Source organism: Notothenia rossii (genome assembly GCF_949606895.1).
Source record: "Notothenia rossii genome assembly, chromosome: 8".
In the NCBI taxonomy this organism is placed as follows: Eukaryota; Metazoa; Chordata; class Actinopteri; order Perciformes; family Nototheniidae; genus Notothenia; species Notothenia rossii.
The window spans coordinates 55,888,172-55,904,270 of record NC_136906.1 but is presented as its reverse complement, the minus strand read 5'-3'; the positions used below and the strand labels follow the sequence as shown (position 1 = coordinate 55,904,270).

General features: G+C 37.5%; 2 protein-coding genes across 3 annotated transcripts in view; both read left to right on the top strand.

The window, feature by feature from the left end:
- Positions 1–2,609, top strand: part of paqr8 (progestin and adipoQ receptor family member VIII) — a 35,830-nt gene extending 33,221 nt beyond the window's left edge. For both annotated transcript variants that reach the window (XM_079644063.1, XM_079644064.1), the window contains exon 2: positions 1,445–2,609. In XM_079644063.1, the coding sequence (XP_079500189.1) occupies positions 1,482–2,513 (1,032 nt within the window). In that variant the 5' untranslated portion in view covers positions 1,445–1,481 and the 3' untranslated portion in view covers positions 2,514–2,609. The remainder of the gene's footprint in view (positions 1–1,444) is intronic.
- A 4,655-nt stretch (positions 2,610–7,264) lies between these two features.
- LOC307015986 (uncharacterized protein) lies at positions 7,265–14,450 on the top strand. The gene is made up of 5 exons (XM_079645011.1): positions 7,265–7,394; positions 7,557–7,696; positions 11,360–11,396; positions 13,110–13,170; positions 13,249–14,450. The coding sequence occupies exons 2-5, from the start codon at positions 7,569–7,571 to the stop codon at positions 13,329–13,331; spliced, it is 309 nt and encodes a 102-aa protein (XP_079501137.1). The 5' UTR covers positions 7,265–7,394; positions 7,557–7,568; the 3' UTR covers positions 13,332–14,450.
- Positions 14,451–16,099: the final 1,649 nt, after the last annotated feature.

The window sequence follows — 16,099 nt, the reverse complement described above, 5'->3', positions numbered from 1 at the left end:
ACGCGGTTCCACGTAGCGCGCCCCCTAGAGGCCTGGAACACTTCCGGAATGTTTTTTTTTTGTAATGTCTTTTTTTTTTTGTAATGTGTTTTTCGATTGTATGTGCTTTTGACTTTGCATATCGTTTTTGTATTTGCAGCGTTTTTCTGTTGCGTTTGTTTTCAGGGTTTGTTGGTTTTTCATTTCATTATTTGCAGGCGTTTCCTGCTTATGTGTGTGTTTTTGGCCGTTGTTTAGCGTTTGCACCTGCCGGCCACCGTAGAGAGGCCATTGGAAAACAACATCTATTTTTCTAGTAATTACTTATTTTAAAGAGATTGCAACATTAGACTTTAAAGAATGGCTCAATTCGTTTAACACATTTATTATGCACATAATAAAAAACTTCAACAAATATATAGATCCTGGCTTACCCAGTGACCTTTACTCTTTTGTTCATAAGCTTGATTTCAGAAAACTTGTCAGTGGTTTAACAACTATTTGCATTTTTGTAATGTCTATGGAGACCAATTGGTTGATACGAGAAATAATTTGAAGCAGTTTAATAAAGAATGTTTAAACTATATTCAAAACTGTAATTAAGCTTCAATTTAAATTAATTATCTGAATCCAGTGGCCAGTTCGAACAGATAATCAACAATGTTTCCATTTTGCAGCAACAGCGCAAAATGTTTCTACAATAATTTGTATTATGTCTGAGTCTAGTTCTGTCTTATCAGCTTTGTTTCGGAATGTGTTCAATACATAAAGTTTATTTTATTTTATTATTACAATATAATACACAGATTAAGAATACATGAAACAAATAATACAAAATTGACCTAAAAGAGCAGACAGATTTTGCAACCCTGACCTCCTCAGGCAGGTCTTTAAAACCAGCAGTGATACCTCTGAAGGTCTCAGGGTTTATAAAAGGCCACAAACATATCTTAACATAACATCAATACAATTTTAAAATAGATTCTTAAACCATACAGCACACATCCTGAACAGTGTCCTTCTTGTTTACATTTGTCTCTGCACACTCAGATGCAGGACAAAAAAATAACTATTTTGCTATTTCTTTTCATTTTGCAGCACATTTATACTACCAGAATTTTGCTTTACATCTTTATATTATTTGTTTGTCTTAAAGGTCCCATGTCATGACCATTTCTACTGATCATAATTCCATTGTTGAGTTCTACTAGGACAGATTTAAATGGTGCAATTTTCCAAACTCACATTGGTTTCTCATACAGCATCTCTGTAAAGTATGTGTATTCACCAGATATTCACTCTCTGTCCTAAACGGCTTGTTGGAGCTCCTGCCCTTCTCTCCTAAATGTATTCTTCTATAGATTATTTTTTAGCCAAACCATTATCCTTTTTTAAAAGAAATTTTTTTTTTAAACCTATACCCAAATAGTGCTTAAACTTGAACTATTTGTTGTCTCTTTTTCAGTTCTACCTCCAACTGGGTGTCCAGCAGGCTTCTTGAAATGTCGGGCGACATACTGCAGCGAGTCATCTTTGACCTCATCCCATCTTCTCTTCCATCCACCAGCGACACAGTCCTCGCCTCCCAGGTCCCCATTCTGTTCAGAGAGCCCTACATCCTGTCGGGCTACCGTCCCATCCAGCAGAACTGGCTCTGTTACCTCCAAAGCCTCTTCCATAAACACAATGAAACCCTAAACGTTTGGACACACTTATTGTTCTGTCCTGTGCTGCTAATCCGCTGGTGGGCCAATATAGGCGCCCTGGGGTATACCTTAGACGCAGCATGTCTACCTCTGATCCTCTACCTGCTGTCTGCCTTCGCCTATCTGTTGTTAAGTGTGGCAGCTCACCTCTTCCAATCTCACTCTGAACATGCCCATTATTTCTTCTTCTTCATGGACTATGTGGGTGTAGCAGTGCATCAGTATGGTAGCGCACTTGGCCATTATTTCTACACGTCAGAGCCAGCGTGGAGAGAAAGCTCCATCGGGCCGCTGTATCTTCCTGGAACCGCCTTCTTTGGGTGGCTCTCGTGTGGAGGCTGCTGTTTTGCTAAGTCCAGGTACCAACGGCCTTATCCAATACAGCGTAAAATCTGCCAGCTGATCCCTAACTCCCTGTCATATTTTCTATGCATTAGCCCCGTAGTCCATCGCCTGTTCACCGTGTCCTGGACGCAGGAGCCCTGCTTACACTTCTACACTCTTCAGATTGCCCTTTTCCTTCTGTCCGCCCTCTTCTTCTCATGTCACATCCCCGAATGCTACTTCCCGGGCCGCTGTGACTTTGTGGGCCAGGCTCACCAGATCTTCCACGTGTTGTTGGGCCTGAGCACCGTGTTCCAGCTGGAAGCACTTTCCCAGGACTACGCCAGGCGGAGGGATACAGTTGTGGAGGTGTTTGGAGAGAAGCAGCTGTGGTGGGCTTGTGTATCTCTTGCCACCCTCTTCATGTCTTCTATTCTAATAGCACTCATCTCAATGTGTTACATGACAAAGAAACTGCAGGGAACAGAAGAAAGAGACAAGTGAAATAGGCGTTTGTTTTAAATGTACCAAATGATATATATATAAAAGAAAATACTTTCATAAATCCAACTGTATCAGTTTTTATTCAAAGAAGCTGTTCACCCCCAAATGAAAAATAAAAATTCTTGCTCTATGTGTTCATCTAGATTGTTTTTTGTTTGAGGTCCTTGAGATATTTGTTTTAGAGATGTCTGCCTCCACTACAATATCATTGAAGTAGTTGGCACTGGGTTTGTGATGTTGAAAGAGCCAAACAAATTCATTATACAAACTCCATAGCAATGTTAGTTTCCAGAAATGATAATCCGGGTACTAAAGATAATCCACAGACCTTGTTGTGAGCAGTTTCATGTAGGAACCTTTTTATTTATTTGTCTGTGGTACATTACAACATTACAAGGTAATCTGAAATGACAAAACATTTGATTGCTGATTCAACAAAGAAAGAGTAAGCGTATTGCTCCCCACAGATTGCTGACTCAGTTTTTCACAATGAGTCATCCTCCCACCTAATTGCTTCTGATGACAGGTCTGATGGGAATGCTGATGAAGGGCATTGGTCTCGTGGATTAGTCAGAGAGTAGGATTTCAGAATCATGAACAGGTTTATTGTCACAAAGTCCGATGCCTGAAATAAGGTCTGTCGTTAACAAAAACTTCAGATTTTCACGTTTTGTTCTGCCACCTTAAATAAGACTACCAAAAGACGCCACCCCGAACACAGGTCTGCTGTTTACTTAGCTGTGGCGATGCAAAGCCATGCAACCATGCTGTAGTTTGTTTATAGCATAAGGTTAGCTTAAAAATTCCTAAAAGTCCTGTTAATATGTGGAGATTGCTGTTGAAAAATACCATTGCTTTTTGTCTAGGGAGCATTGCCTTGCTAAATTCTAAGTCGCCCATGATTCCTGCAGACTTCCTTTCAGTGAAAGTGTGGCTATTGATTTAGCTTTTTGCCACTGAGGAAATATAAAACAGTTCTCAGAAAGGGAACAAATAAAAATAGCTGAGAGTTATAGATTGCCTTATCTGCAGGGCTTCAGAAGATCAGTATGACAGAATGGAGATATTAAACAGGTAATGGGTGATGTTGTTACTTGGTGTCAGTGTCATTACTAACAAAAATATGTGTTTGTGTGATTTTTTGAATTTTCGAGTCGTGGCTGAACCTATCACTGTGGTCCTGCCTGACTCTCATCATACTACTTCCCTGATGGCTCCTACATGATTGTTGACATCCTCGTTGATTCATCTTCTTATTATAGACACATGCATTTCCAAACATTTGGACTACCTATGTTGTAAATGTATTATCTTTTCGATTTACACACGGCATCTATTGCACGTCTGTCCGTCCTGGGAGAGGGATCCCCCCTCTGTTACTCTCCCTGAGGTTTCTCCCATGTCCCCTTTTAAACTGCGGGTTTTCTCCGGAAGTTTTTCCTTGTACGATGTGAGGGTCTAAGGACAGAGGGTGTCGTATTGTCATACTGATATACTGTACAAACTGTAAAGTCTGTAATTCAACATTTGTGACATTGGGCTATATAAATAAACATTGATTGATTGATTGATTGATTGATTGATTGATTGATTGATTGGTTGATTGATTGATTGATTGATTGATTGATTGATTGATTGAAAACAGAAATCTATTCCCATCAATAAATAATAATTTTACAAGCTTTTTTGTAAATGTAAAAAAAAGTATTTTACAGTTTATGTATACTGTGTGTATGAAAGGCGAGTAATTATTCTGGTACAACCTGTATGTAAAATTACATTGGTCTTACCCTAACCCTTGGGATTGTTTAAGATCATTTCCAGACCAAGTAGTTAAAATAAGACTTCAGGTGCGACATCAATATGTTACAGGATTAGCTGGGATTACCCACACAACTGACAATGCAATTTGCCAGCCTCACCCAAACAAAAATGTCCTTGCATGACAAGACTAGGCATAACAGTATTCCATTTTGTGTTGGATTTTCATTCATTTGCTTACAAACAATGAATCCTTAATGTCACCTATATAGGGATAACTTTGCATTAACACTATAAATTAAACAATTGGTTTCATGATTTACAGTAAACCCAGACCTTTTAAAAGTGATCAGATTAAATATTTGTTCAGAACTCAAACTCTGAAGTTTAGTATTCCATGTTTCCTTGGTCTACATCCGACCCTAACCTTAACCTTGTCTGCTTCAAAAGAAGGTACATTTTCTTCTGCAATATACCTTGTGAGTATTTTCCAATCTATTTAACCCTTTGGAGTCCTGGGCTAATTTGGCCGTTTTCGCATACTTTTGATTTGTCTTACTAAACCCCATTAAGAAATGTTTGGCATGTCAATGTTTGGTATCTTTTTTTTAAGGACAACCTCACCTATATAACCTGATAGTTATGTCTTTCATTTTGAGATACTATATGAACATTTTGGAGCAAAAATCACAAAGAAACGTAAAAACAGATTTTGAAAATTATATTATTTTTCATATAGGTAACACAAACATACACAACGAAACCATTTGAAAGCTGGAAATAGATGCATGGGATGTCACTATGATAATGTGAAAGTTTGATTGAGGTAGCATGAACCTATATATACATTTTATGAACAAATAACAGGTGTATCCATAGGCTTTTTTTCCTCATTTCTCAAGTCTGTCAACAGTGACACAGTAGGCACAACAAAACATTTAAAAGCTTAACCCTTCGGTATCACTCGATTGGACTACGCAAATTAGTCATTCGAGACAAAAATGTCCACTGCAAAATACTTTGATAAAAACATTATATTAAAATGTTTTTTCACAACTTTGTTGGGTTCAATCTTTAAAGCAACTTCCGCCCAAATAGAAAATACCAAAGATGTAATCATTTTCTGGATTTTAACCCTTTAAATGCCATTTTAAAAACATGAAACCGCTGGGTTTTTTCATGATGAAAACAGAGAAAATGAGTTATTTTCCAAAAAATACATATCTGGTGACTGGCTCTTTTTTTTTTTATAACAGTCTTGGATATGTCAAAGATTAGCATCAAAACGCATTTTTTTGCATTATTAGTTTTTGCACAAAATCAGATTGCACAAAAAAGTTACATATTAGTCATTCGGGACAAAAATATCCACTTCCAAAAACTGTTCTAAAATGACAACAGATTAATATTTTTAAAAACTTTTTGGGGTTAAATCTTTCAATCAACTTCAATCCTGATCAAAAATACCAAATGTTCAATTATGTTCAGGATTTTAACCCTTTAACTGCCAGTTTGAAAACATGAATTTGCGTTTTCTATGAAAAACATGCACAAAAAGGCAGTTATTTTCCATATAATGAATGTTTGGGGGGTCGGCTTTTTTTTTTTATCACAGTCTTGGATATGTCAAAGATTAGCAGCAACATTGATTTTGGTGGATTATTAGTTTTTGCACAGAATCAGATTAAACAAAAAACTCACACATTAGCCACTCGTGTCCCATCCACTCCCATTATAACCACATCTTTTGATCTCTCCGCCATACCGGTATAAAATCATGCATTTTGTAATGTCAGGGTTTAATATTGGAGGAAAATAGTTCAATTTGTCCTTTTTACTGTATATGACCGGGTGTGACATTTTACCATTGAATTACATGCTTGTCATTTCTTGGTTTCTTTGCCTGTTGTATAATGGGGCCCTGACAGCCATTTGAATACATGCATGCAACTAATATGATGTAGGTGTGTTGGTATGTATGTGGAAGAGTGGTATCAGCTGAGAAATGTGTGTGTTTGTTTGTGTGTGTGTCTGGATGTACAGTGTGTGTTTACAGAGACAACAATATACAGTAGATTTGGTCTACAGCAAGTCGCAGTTTTCGCCTCAAATCTCTCTTTCTTTCTCTCTCTTTTTCTCTCACTCCCTCATTCCCAAACTCATACACACTAGTATAAACCTCCTTATACCTTGTATGTGTGTGAGTGATTGTGTGTGAGAATGAGACAGGAGTAAGTGTGCTCTCATTGTGTTTTGTTTTTCATTTGTGCTGTTTCATGTGTCTTTGAGGTTAAACAGATGTATGATCTTGACCCAGCTTGACCTCAATGTTTTGAATGGTTTGGGTCTTTTTGCATGAAACGAAGACTGGGATATAGTTTCAAGCCAGTACTTTCAACAGAAACACACGGCAATGTTGTCCGGGCTGTTGTTTTTATGCGGCACCGGCTTGAACAGGTCATGTGATCTGATATGCCGGCGTGACGGTCGACTCCAAAGGGCTAACTGGGTATTTAGTGAGTATGTAACTGCTAGGCAACATGCTTTTAAACATATGAACAAATGAAACTGGCTTTATAAAACCATACATTCATACTGTAATAACATCATTGGCTGAAATGCAACTGTATTTGAGATCTTGTGATAAATATTGTATGTCATACCTCAGTAATTGAACACAACAAAAACGACTTCATATTTATAGTGTGTAACATTGCTCTTGTCCTGGGATGAGCAGCCAACTTTCTGCAGTCTTGTAAGCAGCTGCTAGAGGGAGGTATTGTTTCAATGAGTGTGTGTGTGCCTTATCAACATCGCCTTGGCAACAACGTGCACACAGAAATGAAAAGTGGTCGGTTCAGCTCTCTGTACAATATTTCTGGAAGGAAAAAAAATGCATTCTCAAATACATGGAGGCTGCAGCCATCTCAGGTGCAGGTGTGACTTTGTGCTGACATATAACACAATGGCTTGTGTCAGCACCTCCTTCAGAGACACAGACATGACACTAAAGAAGTGAGTCCCTCCCTAATTTACCTGGCTGCTTTGAGCCATATAAAGCAAAGGCAGTTCATTGACTGACAGCAGTTGGAGGTACAGCAGAGTCAAGCAGCCTACAATGTAAGTAACAAACCCTGTGTTTCTTTATTGCTGGACATCAATGTAGGAGATTGACTGGACATTTTCAGATTGTGTCAAAACAATACTGTATTATATCCATTTTGGATTCTCATACATTTTTCTTTGGCTGTGTGCCTTCTTTTATTTCCCCAATATTTACAGAACACCAGCACAATGCTTGCTTCAACGGGAATGGCTGATATGTTGGGTTGGGTTTCCTCCCCGGAGGTGGGCATCATCTCCCTCGTTGTCTTCTTCATCATCGGTGTCGCTCTCCTCGGCCTTTGTGCCAGGTGTCAAAGGTGAGGGAAACGTAATGATTAAAGGTGGCATTATTTTTGAGGTTTTAAGACAAGCACAAACACGTATTTGACCATTTGCGCACGTCTATGCTGTCACTCAAGGGAGCTAAAATAATTAAAGACATTGCACCTAACGTATGAGTGGAGATCAAATTGCCACCCAGTATAAAACAAGTCTATTCCTGTTTGGAGTCACAATACAGGGCTGAGTAGTTTTCTCTGTCCCCAAGGCTTTGATTGATATACATCACTTTTCAGCAGCACAGAGCAGAGACTTGTTTAACTCGATATGTGACGTTTGATGAAGGGTGTTGCCTGTTTAAGTGCCGGAAGCAGAAAACTGTAGTCAGATATAATTTTTGAGATCGTTGAAACATATTGGCTGGGCTCAGATCATTCCCTTTTATTACCTGATGTCCCCCATGAGATGTGAGTGTGTGGTTGTGTGTGTGTGTGTGTGTGTGTGTGTGTGTGTGTGTGTGTGTGTGTGTGTGTGTGTGTGTGTGTGCACGTGCATGTGTGTTTGCACACTCAATATCAAGCCATACCAAACATACCAGTGACGGTGACACAGAGGAAGGGTGAGGTTAAACAATAGTCTCATCTACTGCAGTTTCTGTACATACCTGAGCTGGTTGGTCACTCAAAGGGCTGAACCCGTAATGTAGTGACAGGTGGGTTTCATAGGTCATGTGATTTTTTTGTCTATTTCAAGGTGGGGATCACACTGGTGCCAATGTGTGTGAACTGAGCTGAAACAAAGAACAGATGCTTTTCTACGTTAAATAAATACTTCAAAGAGAATTAAAAGGAGACTTTATGGGACAGTGCGGTCTCATGTTAAACTGATGAGCGCTTCAAATGTTGGGTATTATGTTGCAGAACGATATCCACCATTATAAATGTAAAAGCTTAGATTAGTTCAATGGAAAATATTTGGGAAACGCACTGAACTGTTTATTTTTTATTTTAAGTGGATCTTAAAGGTAGGGTATAGATAAGAATGGAGAAAGCAGCTTGAGTGCGCTAGAATTTGAAAGTACGCAGCCGAAAAAAATCTGCCTCTTCCTTCAGACTTCCTTACAGAGTCCCTCGTCCTCCAACACACACGAACGTGCACATGACCAATGAGGGCACGAGATAAGTTTGTGCACGAGATGGGAGGCTGACAGGCAGGTAGGCCATCCAATTATCTGCCGCGGGCCGAGGCAGATAATTGGTCGTGCTTTTTACAGCGCCACGGCTTCCAGAGATGAAATATTTGTATATATTTATTGTCAAAGCATTTAATGTATTCATTGCTATCGGGATGTTAACAGCATTCAATGGAATATAACAAAAAGTGTTTCTGAAGTGAATTAACTACCTTTAAGCAATTCATTATCGAGTGAAATCTTGCTCAAGTCACAAGTTTTTGCCAAAGCATATTTCAAGTCTTATCTGCGATATATACCTTTTATAATTCAATCAAATGTAGCCCTGTTTTGACTAATGATTTATATGTGTACATATATATCCTTTAAATTATACATCCTTTGTACTGAAGTATTCAAAAGTAAAAATACAAATGTTTATATAAATGATTTGCTGTGGCCAATTGTTTTCATTGGATTTACAGACCTTTGTAACTCTCTGATTGTAGAACCACGCTAAAAAAGAAAAAAAAGCAGATAGCAACACCTATACAAACTGACAACAAATCCTTGCTGAGCCTAAAAATAATCATAAATAAATAACATAATGAAAATAAATATATTGCAATGCTCAAAACAGCAGCATCCAGCAGTCTCTAATCCTTGGATATTACACGTCACTGCATGCATGCACGGAGCACCCGTAGCGCGGAGGTCATCATATCATTATGTATTGTATTACTTAACAACAACAAAAAAACAAAAGAAAAGTAATGTCAAGTCTCAACCCTTTTCTAAACAAAAAGTCAAAAGTCTTGTCAAAGCAAGTCACAGACTCTAGTTCCAGGTCTTGTCAAAGCAAGCCAAAGTCTAGTCTCAAGTTTAGACTCAATTATCGACTAAACAAATCTAAATCTAGACTAATGTCTTGTCAAAGCAGATTCAAGTCGAGTGTCAAGCCTTTAAAAAAAAGCTCCAAGTCATATCTCAAGTCTTTTCAAAGCAAGTTGCAGTATAAACTCAAGTCTTGTCAAAGTAAGTTGCAGTATAGTCTCAAGTCTTGTACTGTAAAAGCAAGTTACTAAAGTTAAAATCTTTAACTAACTGTGTGTGTGTGTGTGTGTGTGTGTATGTGTGTGTGTGTGTGTGTGTGTGTGTGTGTGTGTGTGTGTGTGTGTGTGTGTGTGTGTGTGTGTGTGTGTGTGTGTGTGTGTGTGTGTGTGTGTGTGTGTGTGGGAACCAGGATGATAATACGGATGTATTCATTGCTATCGGGATGTTAACAGCATTCAATGGAATATAACAAAAAGTGTTTCTGAAGTGAATTAACTACCTTTAAGCAATTCATTATCGAGTGAAATCTTGCTCAAGTCACAAGTTTTTGCCAAAGCATATTTCAAGTCTTATCTGCGATATATACCTTTTATAATTCAATCAAATGTAGCCCTGTTTTGACTAATGATTTATATGTGTACATATATATCCTTTAAATTATACATCCTTTGTACTGAAGTATTCAAAAGTAAAAATACAAATGTTTATATAAATGATTTGCTGTGGCCAATTGTTTTCATTGGATTTACAGACCTTTGTAACTCTCTGATTGTAGAACCACGCTAAAAAAGAAAAAAAAGCAGATAGCAACACCTATACAAACTGACAACAAATCCTTGCTGAGCCTAAAAATAATCATAAATAAATAACATAATGAAAATAAATATATTGCAATGCTCAAAACAGCAGCATCCAGCAGTCTCTAATCCTTGGATATTACACGTCACTGCATGCATGCACGGAGCACCCGTAGCGCGGAGGTCATCATATCATTATGTATTGTATTACTTAACAACAACAAAAAAACAAAAGAAAAGTAATGTCAAGTCTCAACCCTTTTCTAAACAAAAAGTCAAAAGTCTTGTCAAAGCAAGTCACAGACTCTAGTTCCAGGTCTTGTCAAAGCAAGCCAAAGTCTAGTCTCAAGTTTAGACTCAATTATCGACTAAACAAATCTAAATCTAGACTAATGTCTTGTCAAAGCAGATTCAAGTCGAGTGTCAAGCCTTTAAAAAAAAGCTCCAAGTCATATCTCAAGTCTTTTCAAAGCAAGTTGCAGTATAAACTCAAGTCTTGTCAAAGTAAGTTGCAGTATAGTCTCAAGTCTTGTACTGTAAAAGCAAGTTACTAAAGTTAAAATCTTTAACTAACTGTGTGTGTGTGTGTGTGTGTGTGTGTGTATGTGTGTGTGTGTGTGTGTGTGTGTGTGTGTGTGTGTGTGTGTGTGTGTGTGTGTGTGTGTGTGTGTGTGTGTGTGTGTGTGTGTGTGTGTGTGTGTGTGTGTGTGTGTGTGTGTGTGTGTGTGTGGGAACCAGGATGATAATACGGATACAATCGGGAAGCGTTTTATAATTCCTTAACCATTAATCAAACAGCCATATGTAAATACGACTGATTGCACCTTTGTCCCTGTTCACACTAAATACACATAAATGTGGCATATGATTGTAACACTTTTCTCTCTTGTCATCCACAGGAACACTGGTAATGCGTATGATGTGAACGCCACAATGGTATGAACTTCTTTACTCCTCTTCCTCTCTCTTTGTTTCCTGAATCTCTCTTTCTGTGTGTTACTGAAGACCTCACTCCAATCATGCGACAGCATCTCAATAATTGAAGGGGGTATCTATTAAAGTCCATTAGCCACCAATGAATTGGCTGATTAGCAGTAATCAGCAGGAAGAGGTGTTATAGCTTCTATCGGCCTTATTTCATTCAAACCATGCAAACCAATGGGGAAAATTAAAATAGATGAAGCCTTCAATAGAAAATTATTAATATTGAGATATCTTTGGCTCTTAACTTGCTGTAACAAATGTACATTGCCCCTCTGTGGGACGAATAAAGGTATTCTGATTCAGATTTTGCTAAAAGTATTTAGTTTTTTTAAAAGTAATTAGTGTCAGCTCAAATGACAAACATTTTAGAATGGGGAACAGATTTGTTAAGAACAATTTGATATTGTAATACAAATACTTATAATTCATGATAATAATAATAATAATAATGATGATGATGAGGAACAGCAAATTACACATTCTGGAGATAAGGACAGAAATGTTGTGGAGACAAATGTTACACCAGTCTGAAAATACCAAATAAATATCCTTTTAAAAATCTGCTACAGATTTCATATTCTGTATAATGACAATGAAAAATATGTTTGGCTACTTAGTGAAGGGCCCTGAATAGAATGGTGCAGCAATGAGTCCTAAAATCCGCAAATAAGTCAGCATTTTACCCCTTCTGGTTCCATTGTCCCGAGGTCAACAGTATTTTTGAACGTGTTTGTGGTTAGAAGCCTGAAATAAGATCTGTGGTTAACACAAGTTTAGGAGATTTTCACGTTTTGTTCTATGACATAAATAATGTCAGTAAATACCCCACTGGTTAATGTTCGAAGCCTCTACAGTATGTATCATAAAAACTTAGTTGCTAACAAGTGACTGAACAAAGTACTAAATGCATCACACAAACACAAGTCCGCCTTTAGCTTAGCGCTGGTAATGCGCAGCCCTGGGCCTGTGATGTTGTTATTTTTTAGCCTAATTTTAGCTTTCTACTTCTGGCGATGCATTTACTTGAAAATCTCAAAAGTGGTATACGCTTACATTTGTGCAATATACCTAAATCCAATGGGAAATCCCATTGCTTGTTGTTGAGTCAACCCATGCGATGCTAACTTCTCGGTTAGACGACAATAATACGTCATCACTGCAACACTCTATACCTGTATATTTCTGACAGAATTAAGAGGTTAAACTTTAAATATAATGTTTTCTTTTGCACTCAGGCCACTGTATTATGCCTCTTTTAGGGTCCTGATATAACATAATAGAGTCACTCACAAGCAATGAGACACAAATGGCAAAGTCATTAAATCAATTTCTGATAAAACACCAGAAACCAACTCCTGATGAAATGCCTCGCCAAATATTGCCGTTAATACCTGTGCGGGCATACAATTTTGCCTGAAGGTGTTTCTGGTGTTGCACTCAAGGTTATAGTGTGTTGATTGGTTAGCTTTAGAAATGCTGGTAGGTGTTTTTTCAACTTTAACTTAGATGGAGCCAGGCTAGCTTTTTCCCTGTTTCTAGACTTAATGCTAACCGGCTACTTGCGTTAGCTTCCTATAACCTTCAGTACAAATATACTGTACCAACATAATGTACTTATTGTACTTATTAACCCATATTTTTATTTTCTGTCTTTGTCTTTTACAGCCTGATGCAGAAAGAGGAGCCAACAGGAATGCTGGAGTCAATGGGAACGCTGGAGCCAACGGTGAGTTCTCTGCAAATACGAACACATTTTCAATCTAAAGTATGCATTTCACTTACATTTCCTCATTGAAATGTCCAGACCCAGGGGACTCAACAACATGGAGGAGCCACGGAAACATGCCACCCAGCACACTACAAAGATCTCAAGCAGAGGCCAACTAACCTGCCAGTTACAGTCCTGAACAATAACCCCACAGCCACATTGCAAACACACAACAATAGACACAAGATCGCGATTTCTAAGGTAGGAAGCAGGAAAGAGGACACGTTACGCTCATCATCCCATTGCACAGAAGTTTTCCGCACTTAACCCAAGTGCACAGATGGACAGAAAATAGAGGAAGGACAGGAGGGAATGTTGGTCCTGTCCTCTGCCAGCTCGAGCCCCGGTCGACATCTTTTCTTCATCAAATCTTTTCTGAATACAATCTGAAACGAAGAACCTCTTTTTCAAGTCTCTCATTTATGGACGTCAACAATAACTTTACATCTAGAATGCAGTAAACGTCCAAAACTTTTTTGATTGTTTATCATATTTACCTTTAATTTCACAAATTAAGGAAACATGCTTATAGGCTTTCTTGCTTACAGTTATATGAGAAAATAGATACCATTTACAAATGTGTAAAAAATATGAAGCTACAGCTAGTTAGCTTTTCCGCAATTTTTTCAGTGTTTATGGTTGTAGCTTCATATCTAAGAAAAACATATGAAAGGCATATAGATGTATTTCCTTTATTCATTTTCCAGCGCCATTTTCAAACTACAGCATATTAAGGTTAAGAGTATGGGGTGTATTATTGATACCATTGCTGGCATCCACTTGTTTCCACTCGTATACAACATGCAAATAAAGTAGATGACTGCTAACTTATTTTCATGACTGCTAACTAATTTTCATACTGTAGGGGAAATCACTGTAATTAAAGGACTGGACAGTAACTAAAAAATATAACAATAATGTCCAACATTTCCTAAAATGTCAGTTACAGCATTAAACATGCAAAACCATTAGTATGTTCATGTATTCTTACAATTCAATTACACTGTTACACTGCTCAATTGGATTATGGAAGATCATGAAGGAAGAAAATTGGTAGACACAAATACCCAACGGTGGGATGGACTTCCTCTTTGTATTTGATATGCTTTTCTGTTTCTTCACGGGGGCGTAGCTTAGGTCTATGCTGTTGTATTCCCTTTATTGTAATGCTGTATGACATTCATGACATTTGTGGCTCTGTTTGTCCTAGAAACCAAGACATAAAAGTTTAAAAGCCATTCTTATCTTTCCTGTTTGTTGTGATGACATGGGATGGGCACCCAAGCCTACAGAGAATTCAAAGTAAACCAAAAGTCACCAATCCCCAAAACAGGGTGGAGCTGTCATTCTTGTAATGCCAGTTGTCAAGCCATGCGTTGCCATATTAATCTGCTGAAGTACAAATAGAACACACCCAAGTGAGACAACAGTGATGTCATAAAAAAAAGCCCTATTTAATCAGCCTGTAAAAAATGTTCTGCTGTAATGTAGACAGTGTTGGTTATTCACACAACACTTTTCTTTAGTTGTTTGTTCACTGGTTCAAAACTGGTTCTAAACAGTTTGGAAAAAAGAGGATTTTTTTAGATGTCTTTATACACCAAGCAATAGATTAGCAACATTTGAATAATAAACCTCAAAACAACTAGTGTTTTTTTTAATCCCCATCATTAAATCTACTCTCTACACAGTCACACAGACCAATTTGTACCAACATTAGACAGTTATTAACATATAGTTCCAACCATTAACTTTAAGTCATTAATATTTCATTTTATAAACAATTACGTAAAGCGGCCCTATTACTGTAGGCCTGAAGGTTCCTGAAAATGAGCATAATATGTACTCTTACATTTTTGAAGATCAGAAGTGTGTAGGGTCTTAATATGGGATAACTGCAATATGATATTGTGTATATCAAGTTTAGTTTAAGATGTTACTGGTCAGTTGATAATCACTTCAGTAACTAGTTATTATTAGTTCTGTCATAACCCTTCGACAAGCATCTCATTCGAGCCATTTATAGCTTTTGATTTATGATCAGCATATACAAAAGATACAATTTAATCACAGAATTATGTATGAAATATATTATATAGTTGAGTTAAAATACTTGTGTAATCTAGTATTTATATAATTATCTTTTGATAGTGGGCTCCTTTTTGTGTATGAGTGACATCAGGCTCCAGGTGAGGCATTAGAGAGAAATAAAGTTTTCTAAACACATTATTTTACATATTTTTGGCATCTCCACCTCACATGGACAGCCAGTATAGTGGGATAGCTCAAGGATTGTTATTATCAGACTTTTATCCACTGAGACTAAAATCTCAACGATTGCATTGGTTGCTGAAACCTACTGACTTGAATTATTTCCTGATGTTCCTCTGGCTCCACCATGAGGTTGACAGAGGTATTTTTGGTGAAGTGTCTCAATAATTATTACATGGATTTGCAGTAACATTTTGTTGAAAAGTTCATGGTTCTAAGAAAATGAATTTAACCTACTTTGAGGATGAAATATGTGGTTTTGATTGGAATGTCTCGCGACTTAATCTATTCTAGATCAATTAAAATCATGACATTTGACATTATTGTGTATCTCAGTCTCAGGACAGCTGTCACTTTGATAATCCCCTATCTTTATTTGATGTCATCTGCAGGACATTTTCTTTAAGGTCCCATGATATGGCCAGTTCTACTGGTCATAATTCCATTGTTGAGGTCTACTAGAATAAATGTACATTGTTCAATGTTCCAAAATCACATTGGTTTCTCATACAGCCTCTCTGTAAAGTATGTTTATTGACTCTCCAATCCGCGGAGCTCCGCAGCGTTACGTCACTATGACCAGGAAGAAAAAAGTGGAAAAATACAAATCTCCAAC

Excerpts from the sequence above, each read along its gene's own strand:
- LOC307015986 (XM_079645011.1), top strand. The coding sequence starts at position 7,569 with ATGCTTGCTTCAACGGGAATGGCTGATATGTTGGGTTGGGTTTCCTCC. Across the intron at positions 11,397-13,109 it reads ATGATGTGAACGCCACAATG|CCTGATGCAGAAAGAGGAGC; the intron begins GTATGAACTTCT and ends TGTCTTTTACAG. Across the intron at positions 13,171-13,248 it reads TGGGAACGCTGGAGCCAACG|ACCCAGGGGACTCAACAACA; the intron begins GTGAGTTCTCTG and ends TGAAATGTCCAG.